The 16,388-nt window shown below is 36.9% G+C and overlaps 1 protein-coding gene across 3 annotated transcripts in view; it reads right to left on the minus strand.

Moving 5' to 3' along the window:
* MAP4K5 (mitogen-activated protein kinase kinase kinase kinase 5) overlaps positions 1-16,388 on the minus strand; it is a 118,881-nt gene that overhangs the window by 67,254 nt on the left and 35,239 nt on the right. For all 3 annotated transcript variants that reach the window (XM_035260466.3, XM_078334875.1, XM_078334874.1), the window contains 3 exons: positions 6,686-6,776; positions 6,173-6,237; positions 3,280-3,335 (listed from right to left, as the gene is read on the minus strand). In XM_035260466.3, the coding sequence (XP_035116357.2) occupies positions 3,280-3,335; positions 6,173-6,237; positions 6,686-6,741 (177 nt within the window). In that variant the 5' untranslated portion in view covers positions 6,742-6,776. The remainder of the gene's footprint in view (positions 1-3,279; positions 3,336-6,172; positions 6,238-6,685; positions 6,777-16,388) is intronic.

The following is a 16,388-nucleotide window of genomic DNA, read 5'->3' on the forward strand; positions in this document are numbered from 1 at the left end:
CTCGTGATCCACCCACCTCAACCTCCCAAAGTGCTAGGACTACAGGCATGAGCCATCATGCCCAGCCCATTTCCATGCCCTCAAATTCAAACTAATGTATGTTTTTTGGAATATTTAATCATCCATTAATTTCATCCTTTGTTAACTCCATCAGACATTGTGGTTTTCATCTCCAGAAGTTTGACTTGGGCCCTTTTATACCTTCCATATCTCAGCTTGTTAAGCATTTATTTTGTTTTATTTTTTAGGCAGAGTCTCACTCTGTCACCCAGGTTGGAGTGCAGTGGCGTGATCTTGGCTCACTGAAACCTCTACCTCCCACGTTCAAGTGGTTCTCCTGCCTCAGGCTCCTGAGTAGCTGGGACTACACAGGTGTATGCCACGAAGCCTGGCTAATTTATACACACACACACACACACACACACACATATTTTCCCAGTAGAGACAGGGTTTCACCATATAGGCCAGGCTGGTCTTGAACTCCGGACCTCATGATATGCCAGCCTTGGCCTCCCAAAGTGCTGGGATTACAGGTGTGAGCCACCATGCCCGGCCTTGTTAAGCATCTTAAACATAGTTATTAAAACTGTTTTAATGTTCTTGTTGGCTAATTTTAGCATCTCTGTCAGTGTGGGTTATTGTTACTAATTTTCATTTTATTATGCTTCTTTGCCTGTCTGGTAATCTTTGAGTAGATACCCAACATTGTGAATTTTACTTGGTTGGGTGCTGTATATTTTTGAATTTTCAAAAATACTCCAATACTCTGAAGTACTCTCCAATACTCTATTTTAAATACTCTAGCTGGCTTGGGACCCTACCTGGGTTCTTATTCCCCAGCTGTGGCCTGGAAATTTTCCCTAGGCCATAAGCTGGGGTAATAACATGGCTTCCTTGGTTTATTTTCTATTTTTCAGGCCTCATTGTCCTTCATTACCTGATGTTCAGTTTCTTGAAAATCACTGATTCATATATTTTACCTACATTGATTATTTTGTATAGCATGGTAAATCTACTTCTTGTTACTCAATTTTAACCAGCTGTAGAAGTTTATCTGCGTAATAGAATTTTAAAATTGGAAACAATCTTGGAAGTATTCCCTTCCTAAGCTTCCTATTAGTTTTTTTTCTTTTTTTAATTTCCGTATTTTTAATTTTTGCGGGTACATAGTAGGTATATATTTATGGGGTATTTAGTTGGTATAGGCAGGCAATGTGAAATAAGCACATCACAGAGAATGAGGTATCCATCTCCTCAAGCATTCATCCTTGGAGTTACAAGCAATCCAATGATATTCTTGGTTATATTAAAATACACAATTCCATTACTATTGACTATAGTAACCCTGTTGTGTGATCAAATACTAGGACTTATTCATTTTTTGGGGGGGGTTACCAATTAACCATCCCCACATCCCCCCACCATATCAAAACTCTTCTCAGCCTCTGGTAACCATCCTTCTACTAACCATCCTTCTACCATGTCCATGAGTTCATTGTTTTGATTTTTAGATCCCACAAATAAGTAAGAACATGTGATGTTTGTCTTTCTGGGCCTGGCTTATTTCACTTAACCTAAAAATCTCCACTAGTTCCATCCATATTGTTACAAATAAGCCTCGTTATATGCATCACTTAACAACAGGTATACATTATGAGAAATGCATTGTTAGGCAGTTTTGTCATGCAAGTATCATAGAGGGTACCTGTACAAACATGGCTGATATATACATATAGCCCACTAAACACCTAGGGTATATGTATAGCCCTATTGCTCCTAGGCTACAAACCTGCACAGCACATTACTGTACTAATATCGTAGGAAGTATAACACAATGGCAATTACTGTGTATCTAAACATATCCAAGCATAGAAAGGTACAGTAAAAACATAATATTATAATCTTATGGGACCACTGTTGTATATTTAGCCCATTGTTGATGGAAATGTTATGCAGTACAGGATTGTATTTTGGGAATTAGAACTATATAAAAGGTCATGGTCATATACCAGGGTCAGAGAGCAAATCCAAGTTTTTTTGTTTTTCACCTCCACTCAGTATTTAGTACTTAGGGAAACAATGAACTCTAGAAATTATAAAGAAAATGCATTTTTCAATACTCTGCTATGAGTGTATGATTAAGTTTGTATTTTATGTAGATACAATAAAGTAATTTCTATGTTATGTAAACATTACAGGAATACACACACACACACACACACACATATATTATACATCTCTCTGTAAATATATGTCTGTGTGTGTGTGTGTGTGTGCGTGTGTGTGTGTGTTAGATAAATTACTTTTATTTATCTCTCAGTAAGATTTGGCAGTGATTAGGTCTTTTAAAGCATGTGGGAACCAACTCTTCAAAACTGAAGAGAACTTTTTATTAGATAAACTCAATCTCCCATTTTGCAAAATATGAAAGAACAACACTTAGATTATCAATTTCATTTCTAAACAAACTACATAATCTAGGAAATGTAGGGATAGAAGCATTGATTGATTAACAATTATCAGTTGTAAATTACAAAAATAAAAGCCACAATCACTACTACTTATTCCCTCCTCCTAAAGAACATGTATAAAATTGTTAATTCCTAATTTTCTCAATGAGTAGTCTTTCAGGGCTGAATAACTGAATTAGGAAAAATACCACATACTCTGTATCCTATTGAATATTCATAACCATTTTAACATACTAAAAGTTCTCACAGGCCCTGAAGTAAAGAAACCTATTTAATGCAATGGTAACCAAACTTACAAAAAGAGATTCTGCTATCAATGACACTTGTTAATATCACACAGAACTAGGGTTTTCAGATAATACCCTGGGTTAATGTTGTGCTAATTTATTTTATTTCAAGAGAAATAGTAAAAGCCCTTATGTCTTGTGGAACAGCTTTCTTTTATGGCCATAAACTTGAAGGGAATGCTTAGACAACTTGCTACAATTGAGACGTTTGGTGATTCATTCTTGAAAACCAATTTTCACAACTGAGGGCCATATGCTCTAAAGTACACTACCTCACATGATCACAGTGTGCATCAGCATCAAAGTGGAACTCCACATATGATCACTATATATGTCAGCATCAGCTTAAATAAATTCTTGTGATTCATTCATAAAGAAAAATAACTAGTTTTACAGAATTATAAAAGATTAACAGAAAAATCACTTTGTTTTACCCTTTCTCATTAAGGTAGACTATCATGTTATAGTTATCAATTGTCAATCTAGTACTGCCTTTCTAACTACTTAAGAAAATATAGTACCTGCAAAGTTTCTCTGCATACATAGGCTATTTGCAATTCTGATAGCGGTCCAGTAACTAGAAAGAAAAAGAGCCCACATTGTTACACATTTGAACCTAACAGATTAAAAACAGTCTACTTAAAAAATGACAAACTATTATAAAACTTCTTCTTTATATATTGTTGGATAACTTCTCTTCTGTGAGCATATATTATTTTTGTCATCAAGAAACAGAAAAAAGGGTAACACTGAGAATTTTTTCGAATGTACTTTAAAAATAAAAGATTTAACTCCATAACAATGTTGGTCCCTGAAAATACTAAGCACTCATGTGTAAAGCATAGTGGTATGCATCATAGGAAGGTCTGCAGAAAGCAATCCTGAACAATTTTTCAAAAATAAAGAAATATATATAACTAATTACAGTTATATAGAGAAATAGAGAACCATAAAGAGACTGACTGTTCCCATATGTTAAAAGGCATCATATACTTTTTTAAAGATCAAGATACTATTTCTTTAGTATAATTGTTTATCGAATCTATCAAAACAGGGAGACTTGATCCAGTACCTTATCCAAGAATTTAAAAAGTACCCATGTCACTTTTGGCAACCAGATCTCTCCCTAATATGAAATATAAAATTCTTATTTCAAGTACTCAACCAGAGGCTTTGGAACTATGCCTTTTAACAGCATGAGAATAAATCTGGGGTGGTATCTGCTGACAGTGAAACCAAATCAGGTGGTCATGTGTATTCTTCACCTAGAGAAATATTCTACTCTGTATTTTAATCACTGGCTCTCTATGTCCATTCAGGAATACAAAATTTTGATTCTCAGTAACCTTATAATAGTAGTAAAAGAAGAAAAGTCACTTTCTTAACAACATCTAATTATAAGTGTAGATGTTCTTGATTATTATGCTATCTAGTATACTAACTACTGGAATGGGTACTACTTAGGTTCAATTTAATTCAACAAATATCAGGTTTAATAAAAGAAAGCCAAATTTCATAAAAATTAAAATTAATGTTTCAAAGCTATTCTTTAAACTTAAAAAAGCTATATAGCTTGATTTATCCATACAGTTTTAAGAGTTCTCTCATTTTATAAAAATGTGAATGGATAAAAATTACAATTACTAAATAAAAACTTTTCACAGAAAAGATGGCAATTCCATTTATTTATTTACTCACTTACTTACTTACTAACTAACTTACAGTCTTCCTCTCTTGCCCAGACTGGAGTGCAGTGGCACAATCTTGGCTCACAGCAACCTCCCAGATACAAGCAATTTTCCTGCCCCAGCATCCGAAATAGCTGGGATTACAGGCGCCTGCCACCACATCCAGCTAATTTTTGTATTTTTAGTAAAGATAGGGTTTCACCATGTTGGCAAAGCTGGTCTCAAACTCCTGACCTCCAGTGATCCACCTGCCTAGGCTTCCCAGGTGCTGGGATTACAGGCATGAGAAGTTAGCAATTCTTTATAAAATCATAGAAAAAAAATTTAATCCAGTGGCACAGAGAATTTTAAATCCATATGCATAAGAGATAGCCTAAATCATAATAATTTGTATATTTGTAACATTTATGTGATGTCAAAAACTTTTGTTAATAAAGAGGTAGTGATCAGTGTTTAGATATCAGTCAGAATTTTTGCTATGGATTATTTGCTGTGACAAAATTAGATAATTACTACATTTTAAAATTGATGATTAAGAACTATATTGATACATTTTTATAATTTAGAATTTTGCTTCTGTGCTTTGCTTTCCCTCTCCTCTGGTAATGACTTATTAAACTGGTAGGCATCCTTTGATTTTGCTATACATTTACATTATATATACCTACAAAAAAATAATTTTTAAAAGCCTAAATATGACCAAGTATGTTATACATATTCTTTCACAAGTCACTTTTTCCATTTAAAAACAAGCCTTAGAGAGATATACACAGGTCAATAACTATGAAGTAACTTCACCTTTTTAAGTGTTGCACAGTATTCCATATTGCACGTTGAAGAGTAGTTTATTTAACCACTGTCTATTGATTGACTTTTTAAAACTGAGCTCTGTAAGTTATAAAATATCATTTGAAGTGAAATAGTACTTCTATTTTTATATCTATTGTGGCTGCATTTGTAAACTGCATGACTGAAATTTGATAAGGTCTCCAATATAAAGATTTGTAATATTTAAGCATACAAATGTTTAAAAATGTTTCACATAATTCTTCATAATGAATTATGTAATGAATAGTTGCAATGGGAATTTTACTATCCCATATCCATGTGAAACAAGGAGAAGAAAAATTATAATGATCTATGTTTAGTCTCATAAATTCTAGAAATTCAAGAAATTGCCAGCAGCAAAACAAAAGCTAAACAGTAGAGCACAAACTAAAACTTTCTAAATAGTATTAGAATGTAACATCATGTTCAACTCAGAAAACTGCCTAAATTAACAGAATAGTAAATAAAATACTTGAAACTAATACATATTAATACAAAAATATTACATTAACAAGTAAATTGCTTTGCTGGTTGTCTGGTTAAGTTATTAAGACAGACATATAACTTCCTTTCTGTGAGTTACCTTTTGCATTTTAATTTTTATTTACAAGGAAATTTAGGAAGTTTCATTTGTAGATAAAACACTTTCTTAGAGATTATATCTAAAGAGTAAAATTTGGATTATACAAATATTTTTGCATTTCTAAGTTCAGGCTCAGGCAAGTTTAACTGACTAACCAATTAAAAAATAAACATAGATTTCTGTTAGCAGTGCTCCAGGAACAGAAGAATGCAAAAATAGTAAATCTACCTGTTAATTTCCGTGGTTAACTGGAAATATCTAACAACAATCATTAAAATCAAAGTCTGTTTAAAATGTAAGGTCAAATTAACATACCATGGTAAATATCTTGAAGCGATCCGCCACCACAGTATTCCATACAAATCCATAGTTTTTCCCGACTAATATAAAAAAGAAAGAAAATTATATTAGCTAGTAATTCTGAATCACTGAAATACTCTAAGGCTCTCGCTCTTTAGCACACCAAGGTTCAGGATGGACTGCAAAGTGCAACAGGAAATTGCTATGCACTGTCACTTCAATATACAGAAAAGCATGTTAATTTCAGCTTTGTTCCCATCTCAAGTGGTTTAGAATACGATCAGTTTTATAAGTTAAAATACTTACTTTTAATCACTTATAATGTTTCATTTAAGTTGCCAGATAAGCTATAACTATGAAAATGGGAATGTCATTATTAATATATAATAGGGGAAGACCCTAGAAAATTTAGAACTTTGAACAGTGTTTAAAAACATACATATATAATAGCACTTACATGGAAGAGAGGGAGTGTGGTAGCAAAGAGTACATAAAATACAGAGAGAGAAGATGGATTTTTTCTCTTACCTAAGATAACTCCCAAAGTAGGCAACGATGTTACAATGTTTACATTCTTTAACCATAAATATTTCTTGTTGAATCAAAGAAAAATCATCTCCTGAAAAACAAAGTAAGTTGTTTATCATATTACTCAAAATTTCTACATATGAAAAGAAGGAAAACTTTACAAAAGACATATGTTTATTACAGTATGGTTTAATAATGCAAGGATGGTTAAATATATTACAGTAGAGTGTGTTGTGACATGAAAATAGGTTTATATCATGTGAAAAAGGAGATTATATATATTATTTTACTGTATAGAAAAAGTATTTCAAAACTAATTTTGCTTTCTTCCTTTTTGGTCTGAATTTTACAATTAGTCTATCATGGACCCATTTGAGTTCATCAGAAAAAGCTACATTAGGCTGGGAGCAGTGGTTCACGCCTATAATCCCAGCACTTTGGGAGGCTGAGGCAGGTGGCACTTGAGGTCAGAAGTGCAAGACCTGCCTGGCCACCAGGTGAAACTCCGTCTCTACTAAAATCACAAAAATTAGCCGGGTGTGGTGGTAGGCACCTGTAATCCCAGCTACTTGGGAGTCTGAGTCAGAAGAACTGCTTGAACCCAGGAGATAGACACTGCAGTGAGCCAAGATCAAGCCACTGCACTCTAGCCTGGGTGGCAGAGTGAGACTCCAACTAAAAAAAAAAAAAAAGAAAAAGGAAGAAAAAAAGAGAAAAAGCTATATTAAAATAAAGTACTGGGAATTTTATGGTTAATATAGGAATATTGCTAGAATGGTATTGTTATCATCAAACTCCATTTTACATGAAAATAGTGTTTATTTCAGTAAAAGGAGTTTATGAGTTTATAAAATGATTGCACGTGTATTATGTGAAAGCAGAATAATGTAGAAATTAGCCTGAGCACTGGATTAGACACTCCTGGATTCAAATCCTATTTCCAATATTTGAGGCAACTTAACTCTTCTGAGCCACAGTTAACATCTGTTAAGTGGGATCTGGATCCATTCTACCTATTTAGCTTCCTTACTATCACTTTCCCAAATGTGCCCAATCTTTTATTAATATCAAGTTGCTGGCCATTTTTTTTTAACAGATTCTTATTCCCTCATGTTTCTGATTACACAATTCCCTCAGTTGCATAATCAGGAATGTCATGAGAAAGAGGAAATGTACACAGGGCATTTAGCACGTTTGACACAGAATAAATGTAATAGTAATATTATGCTGAAAATTGAGAAAGATACACATGATAGTGTTCCTTGTTAGGATATCACTATAAGATATTTTTCTTTTCTTTTTTTTTTTTGAGATGGAGTCTCGCCTCTATAGCCCAGGCTAGAGCGCAGTGGCATGATCTTAGCTCGTTGTGACCTCTGCCTCCCAGGTTCCAGCAATTCTCCTGCCTCAGCCTCTTGGGTAGATGTGACTACAGATGCGCGCCACCATGCCTGGCTAATTTTGCATTTTTAGTAAAGGTGGGATTTTACCATGTTTGCCAGGCAGGTTTCCAACTCCTGACCTCAGGTGATCTACCCACCTTGGCCTCCCAAAGTGCTGGAATTACAGACGTGAGCCACCACACCCCAGCCTAAGATATTTTTCATTAGATATAGTTTTACAGTAGTCTCTTGGAAAGCAACTTCAAGTTTCAAATCAGTGGGCAACATAGTGAGGTCCTCTTCCCCTAGCTAAAAAAAAGTTCAGTGGTGTCCAGACACACTCTGGCTCTAACTCAAAGTCATCTTAGGAAAACATACAAGGCCAAGAAGAAAAACTCAGAAATTAGGTCTTAGATAAATAAATAAAATCTTCAGACAAGTCAGAGATATTTTTTCCCTTTATATTTTCAACTTTTTCAGTGCAAAGCCAAAATACAATTTTAAGTATTCTTGCCATGCTGTTAATAGCTTTTAAAGAACCTATCACTACTGATGTGGTTTAAACATATATTTAGTTTATTAATATGCTACATTTATTCATATCATTAGAAGGTTTTTTCTTTTTTTTTGAAATGGAGTCTCGCTCTCTCATCCAGGCTGGAGTGCAGTGGTGTGATCTCCGCTCACTGAAACCTCTGCCTTCTGGGTTCAAGCGATTCTCCTATCTCAGCCTCCCGAGTAGCTGGAACTACAGGCACCCAACACCACGCCCATCAAATTTTTGTATTTCTAGTAGAGACGGGGTTTTGCCATGGTGGCCAGGCTGGTCTCGAACTCCTCAACTCAGGTGATTTGCCCGCCGTGGCCTCCCAAAGTGCTGGGATTATAGGCATGAGCAACCATGCCCAGCCAGAACGTTTTTTTTTTTTTTTTGAGACGGAGTTTCGCTCTTGTTACCCAGGCTGGAGTGAAATGGCGTGATCTCGGCTCACCGCAACCTCTGTCTCCTGGGTTCAGGCAATTCTCCTGCCTCAGCCTCTGGAGTAGCTTGGATTATAGGCACATGTCACCATGCCCAGCTAATTTTTTGTATTTTTTAGTAGAGATGGGGTTTCACCATGTTGACCAGGATGGTCTTGATCTCTTGACCTCGTGATCCACCTACCTTGGCCTCCCAAAGCGCTGGGATTACAGGCTTGAGCCACCGTGCCCAGCACAGAAAGTTTTTTTAAACAGTCACTTCATGTAAACATTAACTGATAGTTCGGTTACAGAATTTCATGTTAACCATTTTAAAGGATTAGGGAAGCTAAATGAGGGTACAATCTTCTAACTGAATAAATGTCTGAGAGAAAACCTTTAAAGATAACCTAGCTTTTATTTGTAAACTAGGAAAACATGTATTACACAAATGGTTACATATATCTTAAACATTAAGTGTGCAAATGGCAACTTGTTACAATTGAAAATTCACTTCTTAATGGTTTGACAATAAAAGGATCAAAGGAGATAATCCAAAATAGAAGATTATCTCCTGTTCCTCGTTATAAATTTAGGCAGAAGCAGCGAGTAAGCCCTGAAGGTGACAGTATAAAGTCTGCCTACTTAGGTGCAGAGGAAAGGCTTTGCTTTCTGTGTTCACTCACTGGCACCAGAATACTGTTTCTTCTTTTACATCACTCCTCCATCTGGGCCTTTTCCATCAGAGTGTGAAAACTTCTTTACACATGTTGATTTCCCTCAAACTGGCTAAATTCTATACCATCTTTTATGTTTGAAAAATATGAATTATAAAGGAAAGAAGAGTGAAATAGCTTATATATATTGTTAATATATATATATCAATCCGTTCTCACACTGCTATACAGAACTGCCCAAGACTGGGTAATTTATAAAGAAAAGAGTTTTAACTGACTTACACTTCTGCATGGCTGAGGAGGCCTCAGGAAACTTACAATCATGGTAGAATGGGAAGCAGGCAAGTCTTACATGGTGGCAGGCAACAGAATATGTGTGTACGAAGAACTGTCAGACACTTATAAAACCATCAGATCTCATGAGAACTAACTCACTATCACGAGAACAGCATGGGGGAAACTGCTTCCATGATCCAATTACCTCCCCCCAGATCTCTCCTCCAACACCTGAGGATTACAATTGAAGATGAGATTTGGGTGGGGACACAAAGCCTAACCATATCAGTATGTTATTCTTTGGCTTCCCACCTACTCACTTTTAAATGTGCATAGAAGCCTTATATCTGAGCTGTGCTAAAAAATTCTTCAGTTAAGTCTGGGACTTAGAACAGATTTTCTCACAGGAGTAGCTTCACATATGGTGCCTAACTTCTCAGTCGTGTGTAAATTCTTAAACTGACCTGTAAAAGTCAATAATATGGCTGAATTAATACTATTAGTAACAAACTACTACCTCTTGGGGGAAAATATAAGTTCTGAGTTCTACCTCACAACTGTGTTCCCAGCAGCAGCTACATGAGGTTTTTTACCAGGGTAGGTGAGGTCTTGGTGAGAGTAAGCAACAACATTTTAAAGCTGTACTGGAAGCAAGATTTCACAAGCACAGGTTATTAATAACTCAGATGTTTGAACTCTGGCTTTGGGTATATTCTTCATACATCTGCTTCACTATTATAATATTTGAAACTTTAGTGAAAAGGGAGTAAAATCTTCTGTGAACTGAAATTGTACCATGGAAGAAACTTACACAAGGTAATACTTTTGCAGTTTATCCTAAGGAAGGAAAGCTAAATACAGTTATCACAGATGTAGCTATTTTTGATGGCCTATATCAGCCTCATAAAAATAATCTGAAATTTGGATAGTTGATTTTATTCTTTTAATTGGGTAATATGCCAAATTAATATTACTTTCCACTGAGATGTGGTCTAAAATCCACTAGGTTCAGAGAACTTAGGCTTGTACGTTCTAGTCCTGCTGCTCACCAACCTGGGCAACACAGAGAGACCTCTTCTCTACAAACAATAATAAGCTAGGCATGGTGGCATGCACTTGCAGTCCCAGCTACTCAGGAGACTAAGGTGGGAGGACTACTTGAGTCCAAGAGTTTGAGGTCGCAGTGAGGTATAATCACACCACTGCACTTCAGACTGGACAACAGAGTGAGAGCCTGTCGCGAAAAAAAAAAAAAGGTATTTGCTTAAAGAAGACAAATTTTATTCTTCACACCCTGGCAAGGTAAGCATGAGACTAGCTGAGATCTACAGAGCCCCTTATCTTATCTTCGGTTTTGACTATGTACCTATTATTTCCATCTGAATGTCTTGCTAGCACCTTACATGTAATATGCCCTAAAGTACCAATATCTTCTCTTAAAAACCAATTTTTCTTCCGGACTTTACTGTTTGTGTTAATGACACTTTATTCTAAAGGACTAATCACTGCCAGTCTGCTCATAGTCCTCCTAACAAAATTTACCTCCATCCATGGCACCGTTTCTGCCATGCGACCTTCTACTAGCTGAAGGTACTAAGGTTAGCAACTGACTTGAAAAGAACTAATCCACAGCCTGGCATGAGCTAATCACTTTTGATCTTTCGAAAATGTGAACCATGGAGACTTGGTCAGCTGTCAGTTACCAGCAGAATCACAGTAAAAGTGAAATATTAAAACTCCATAAATGACTATAGTTAAGGTTCGTAGAGATGTCTTACTGAAAACCTGGTTGCTGAGTATGTCCTTATATAAGAAAGAGAGAAATCCACCTGAGATTGAAATACAGGTTTTTTTCCTCCTCTCTCCTAAGGGTACTTGCAGGTTTTACCAAACCACAGACGTGAATGGGAATTACCGAGGAGAGATGCTTATTTCCTTGGGCTCCTCAAGAATGCATGGGGGTGTGTGTGTGCATGTGCGTGTGTGAGAGTGTGGGGTGTGTGTGTGTGTGTGTGTGTAAGGGAACTCAGCCTGATACACCTAGGGAAAAAAACGACGCCCTTCAGCCAGAAAGGGAAAATACGTGAAATCAAATGGTAGCTCTGTATCTAAGACACTTGACACTGGAACTAGTCCTAATTAAAATGATAACTGCATTATTAAAAGCTGCTAAAACTGACTTGAGTCCTGGAAGAGAGCTATGGTGGGTGGATCATGAGGTCAGGAGTTTGATATCAGCCTGGCCAATACAGTGAAACCCCATCTCTACTAAAAATACAAAAATTAGCTGGGTTGGGCATGGTAGTGGGTGCCTATAAAGCCAGCTACTCAGGAGGCTGAGGCAGGAGAATTGCTTGAACCCAGAAGACAGAGGCTGCAGTGAGCTGAGATCATGCCAGTGCACTTTAACTGAGAAATGCAGATATTATTTATAACATGCAGATATTAGTTTAACATTGGGGATTTGTGTTTTAAATTTGTTTGAAAAATCACTGTATTACTGTTTAAGCATGTTCAGTGACCACAAGGGCAATGATCATAGCCTTCAACATAGTGTTTCAAGGCTGACATTAAGAGACATATTTGCTAATTAAGTGTAGCAAGTACAAGATCCTGAAAGCCAAATTTTCTGATAGACAAATTCTACTGCCCCTTGTTTCTAAGCCACTTCTTATCCAGCAGTACACTGCCATCCTAAACTACAATTTTTAACTGGAGTGGGCAGCTAACCCTCTAAAACAAGCTACTGTATAAAAATACAGCCTTAGTATCTGGGTCACTTAGGGGGCTGGTCTTTACTCCCAGTTTCACAGCTTTGAACACAATTAGCCAATGCCAGTGTTAGCTACCATTTGTTTCTGCTACCATCAGGGCATCAAGATAGGATCAAGTTATACATAATATTAATGCCATACTCAAAACACTGTAAAAACATAGTAAAAAAAAGAGGAGATGGCCAGGGGTAGGGGCTCATGCCTGTAATCTTACCGCTTTCGGAGGCCAAGGTAGGCAGATCACCTGAGGTCAGTAGTTCGAGACCAGCCTGACCAACATGGAGAAACCCCACCCCTACTAAAAATACGAAATTAGCCGGCTGTGGTGGCACATGCCTGTAATCCCAGCTATTCAGAAGGCTGAGGCAGGAGAATCTCCTGAACCTGGGAGACGGACGTTGCATTGAGCCCAGATCACACCATCGCACTCCAGCCTAAGCAACAAGAGCAAAAGTTTGTATCAAAAAAAAAAAAAGATCAGACATCTTGGCATCTTGGAAAGTAAAAGACTAGAACTTTAGGGCTTCCTAATACTATTTGCAGGTTGACACAAAGCAGTTAAGCCTTCATGCTCTGGGGATGAACTGGAGTTAAGTTGGTTGTACCCCTCATGTATAAGGGTCCTCTGTGTTATATTTGGATTCAATACCCTGTTAAAACTTTCTTGCAATCAAATAAGTCCTAACAAAAAGTACCTGGGAAGTGATTAAAAGCAACAGACCCTCAATTTTTTTTTTTTAAAAGGTACTAGGCATTAAAAACCTGGCTGTGGCAAGACAAAAGGCAGTAAGATTTATCATCACACTCCTCCCTCCAAAAATATGATAGTAGATCATAGATTTAATACTGAGGTAATTAATTCAACCAATGTCTATAATTATGTGGAAAGCTAGGTCTCCAGGGAACAAAGTCTATAATCTCTTTTTTTTTGTTGTATTTTGAGATGGAGTCTTGCTCTGTCACCCAGGCTAAAGTACAGTGGTGTGATCTCAGCTCACTGCAACCTCTACCTCCTGGGTTCAAGTGATTCTCCTGCCTCAGCTTTCCAAGTAGCTAGGATTACTTTTTGTATTTTTAATAGAGACAGGATTTCACCATGTTGGCCAGGCTGGCCTCAAACTCCCAACCTCAGCTGATCTGCCTGCTTTGGTCTCCCAAAGTGCTTGTATCACAAGGATGAGCCAAAGTGCCCGGCTTACTGCTAAAATTGTGTTCTAAGCCATAAGCTTAACTAATAATGAAAACTATCCTCTAACATTATACACCAAACTTTTTTTTTTTTTAAGACCAAGTTTCACTCTGTTTCCCAGGCTAGAGTATAGTGGCACAATCCTGGCTCATTGCAGCCTTGACATCTTGGGCTCAAGCAATTCTCCCACCTCGGCCTCCTAAGTAACTGAGATTACTGGCAAGTGCCAGGACACTTAGCTAATTTTTTGTATTCTTTATAGGGGCTGGCTTTTGCCATGTTGTCCAGGCTTGTCTCGAACTCCTGAGCACAAGCAATCTGCCTGACTCGGCCTTCCAAGGTGCTAGGATTACAGGTGTGATCCACTGTACCTGGCCTGAGCTTTCAAAAAGTTACCACATTCTAATAATTCTACAAAAAGTATATTACTGATCATTTTCCATTTGTTATTTCATCAAATATCAACTGGTTTATGCTTTTTATGTCTACAGTAAGTATTTCTACTTCATTGTTCATAGGTTAAAATTGTTAACATGATGCTTCTGAATTGTATTGCCTATTTTAATCCTCTAATTTTAATTAATCTCACAGAATTATTAACAAATCAATGACACTGGATTTGGCAGTGATTTCTTGGATATAACACCAAAAGCACAGGTAAGAAAAGCAAAAACAGAGAGATGAGACTGCAATCAAATTTCAAAATTTTGGCTGGGTGCAGAGGCTCCTGCACAATCCCAATACTTGGGGAGGCCAAAGTGAGAGGCTCATTTGACACCAGGAGTTCAAGACCAGTTCAAGACCAGGCCAACATAGAAAGATTCTGTCTCTACAAAAAATACAAAAGTTAGCCAGTGTGGTGGCATGTGCCTGTAGCCCCATCTACTCGGGAGGCAGAGCTGGGAGGATCACTTGAGCCCAGGAGTTGAGGCTGCAGTGAGCTATGATCACCACTGCATTCCAGTGTGGGCAACACAGCAAGACCCTATCTCAAAATAAACAAAAAAATTTTTTGTTCAAGAAAGAACACCGTCAACAAAGTGAAAAAGCAACCTATAGGAGAAAATACGTACAAATCCTATATCTGGTAAGAAGTATCTGGTAAAGAAGTTAATACCCAGAATATACAAAGAAAATTATCAGAAATATGCCTATCCTATATAGGTATCAATAATGGAAACTACCATTTCTTAAACTAAAAGTAATTGCTTTATTCCATATTACTGTATCCACATTAATATACCTATCTTAGAAAAGTAAGCCAATGTAGAAAAATATAGGCCAGGTGCAGTGGCTCAAGCCTGTAATCCCAGCACTTTGGGAGGCCAAGGTGGGTGGTTCACAAGGTCAAGAGATCAAGACCATCCTGGTCAACATGGTGACACCCCGTCTCTTCTAAAAAATACAAAAAATTAGCTGGGCATGGTGGTGTGTGCTGGTAGTCCCAGCTACTTAGGAGGCTGAGGCAGGAGAATTGTCTGAACCCAGGAGGCAGAGGTTGCAGTGAGCCAAGATCGCGCTATTGCACTCCAGCCTGGGTAACGAGCGAAACTCCGTCTCAAAAAAAAAAAAAAAAAAAATATATATATATATATATATACACACACACACACACAAACACACATATATAAAGAACGTAAGCCAGGTACAGTGGCTCATGTCTATAATCCCCACTATTCAGGAGGCTGAGGTGGGAGGATTGCTTGAACCCAGGAGTCTGAGGCTGCACTGAGCTACGACTGCAACACTGCATGCCAGCCTGAGACTCTGTCTTGAAAAGGAAAAGTAAAAGAAAAGAAAGGAAAAAAAAAAGAGAGAATGAAATAAAAGTCACCCACAAATGTACCAGAGACACCCATCATTCACTTTTTGTTTGTTCAAGGGAAAGGGTCTTGTTGTCACCCAGGCTGGAATGCAGTGACACAATCATAGCTCACTGTAGTTTCAAACTCCTGGGCTCAAACAATCCTTCTGCCTCAGCCTCCCAAGTAACTAGGACTTCAGGTTTATGCTGCCACACCCAGATAATATTTAAAAAAATTTTTAGTAGAGACGGGATCTCCATTATGTTGCTCAGGCTGACACCATTAGCATATTGATTTTTCTTCCAGTCCTGTAAGTACTGTAATTATGAATTTCTACATATCATATACACAATTTGAAGCATACTCCAGAGTTTCACAGACTATTTTCACTGATCAATATTTTGTACCATTGCTCATGTCATTAAAAACCACATAAAAGAAATAAAAACCACTGGAAAGAAATAAGTAAAAAATCTCTGTTCAGAGATGACATATACATAAACTCCTAAAGTCCATTAAAAAAAATCTATTGGAACTAATAAACAAATTCAGCAAATTGTAAGATATAAAATCAAAACAGAAAAATCAGTTGTGTTTCTGTACAGTAACAATGAACAATCATAAAAGGAAATTAAGAAAA

Source organism: Callithrix jacchus, chromosome 8 (assembly GCF_049354715.1).
Source record: "Callithrix jacchus isolate 240 chromosome 8, calJac240_pri, whole genome shotgun sequence".
NCBI lineage: Eukaryota > Metazoa > Chordata > Mammalia > Primates > Cebidae > Callithrix > Callithrix jacchus.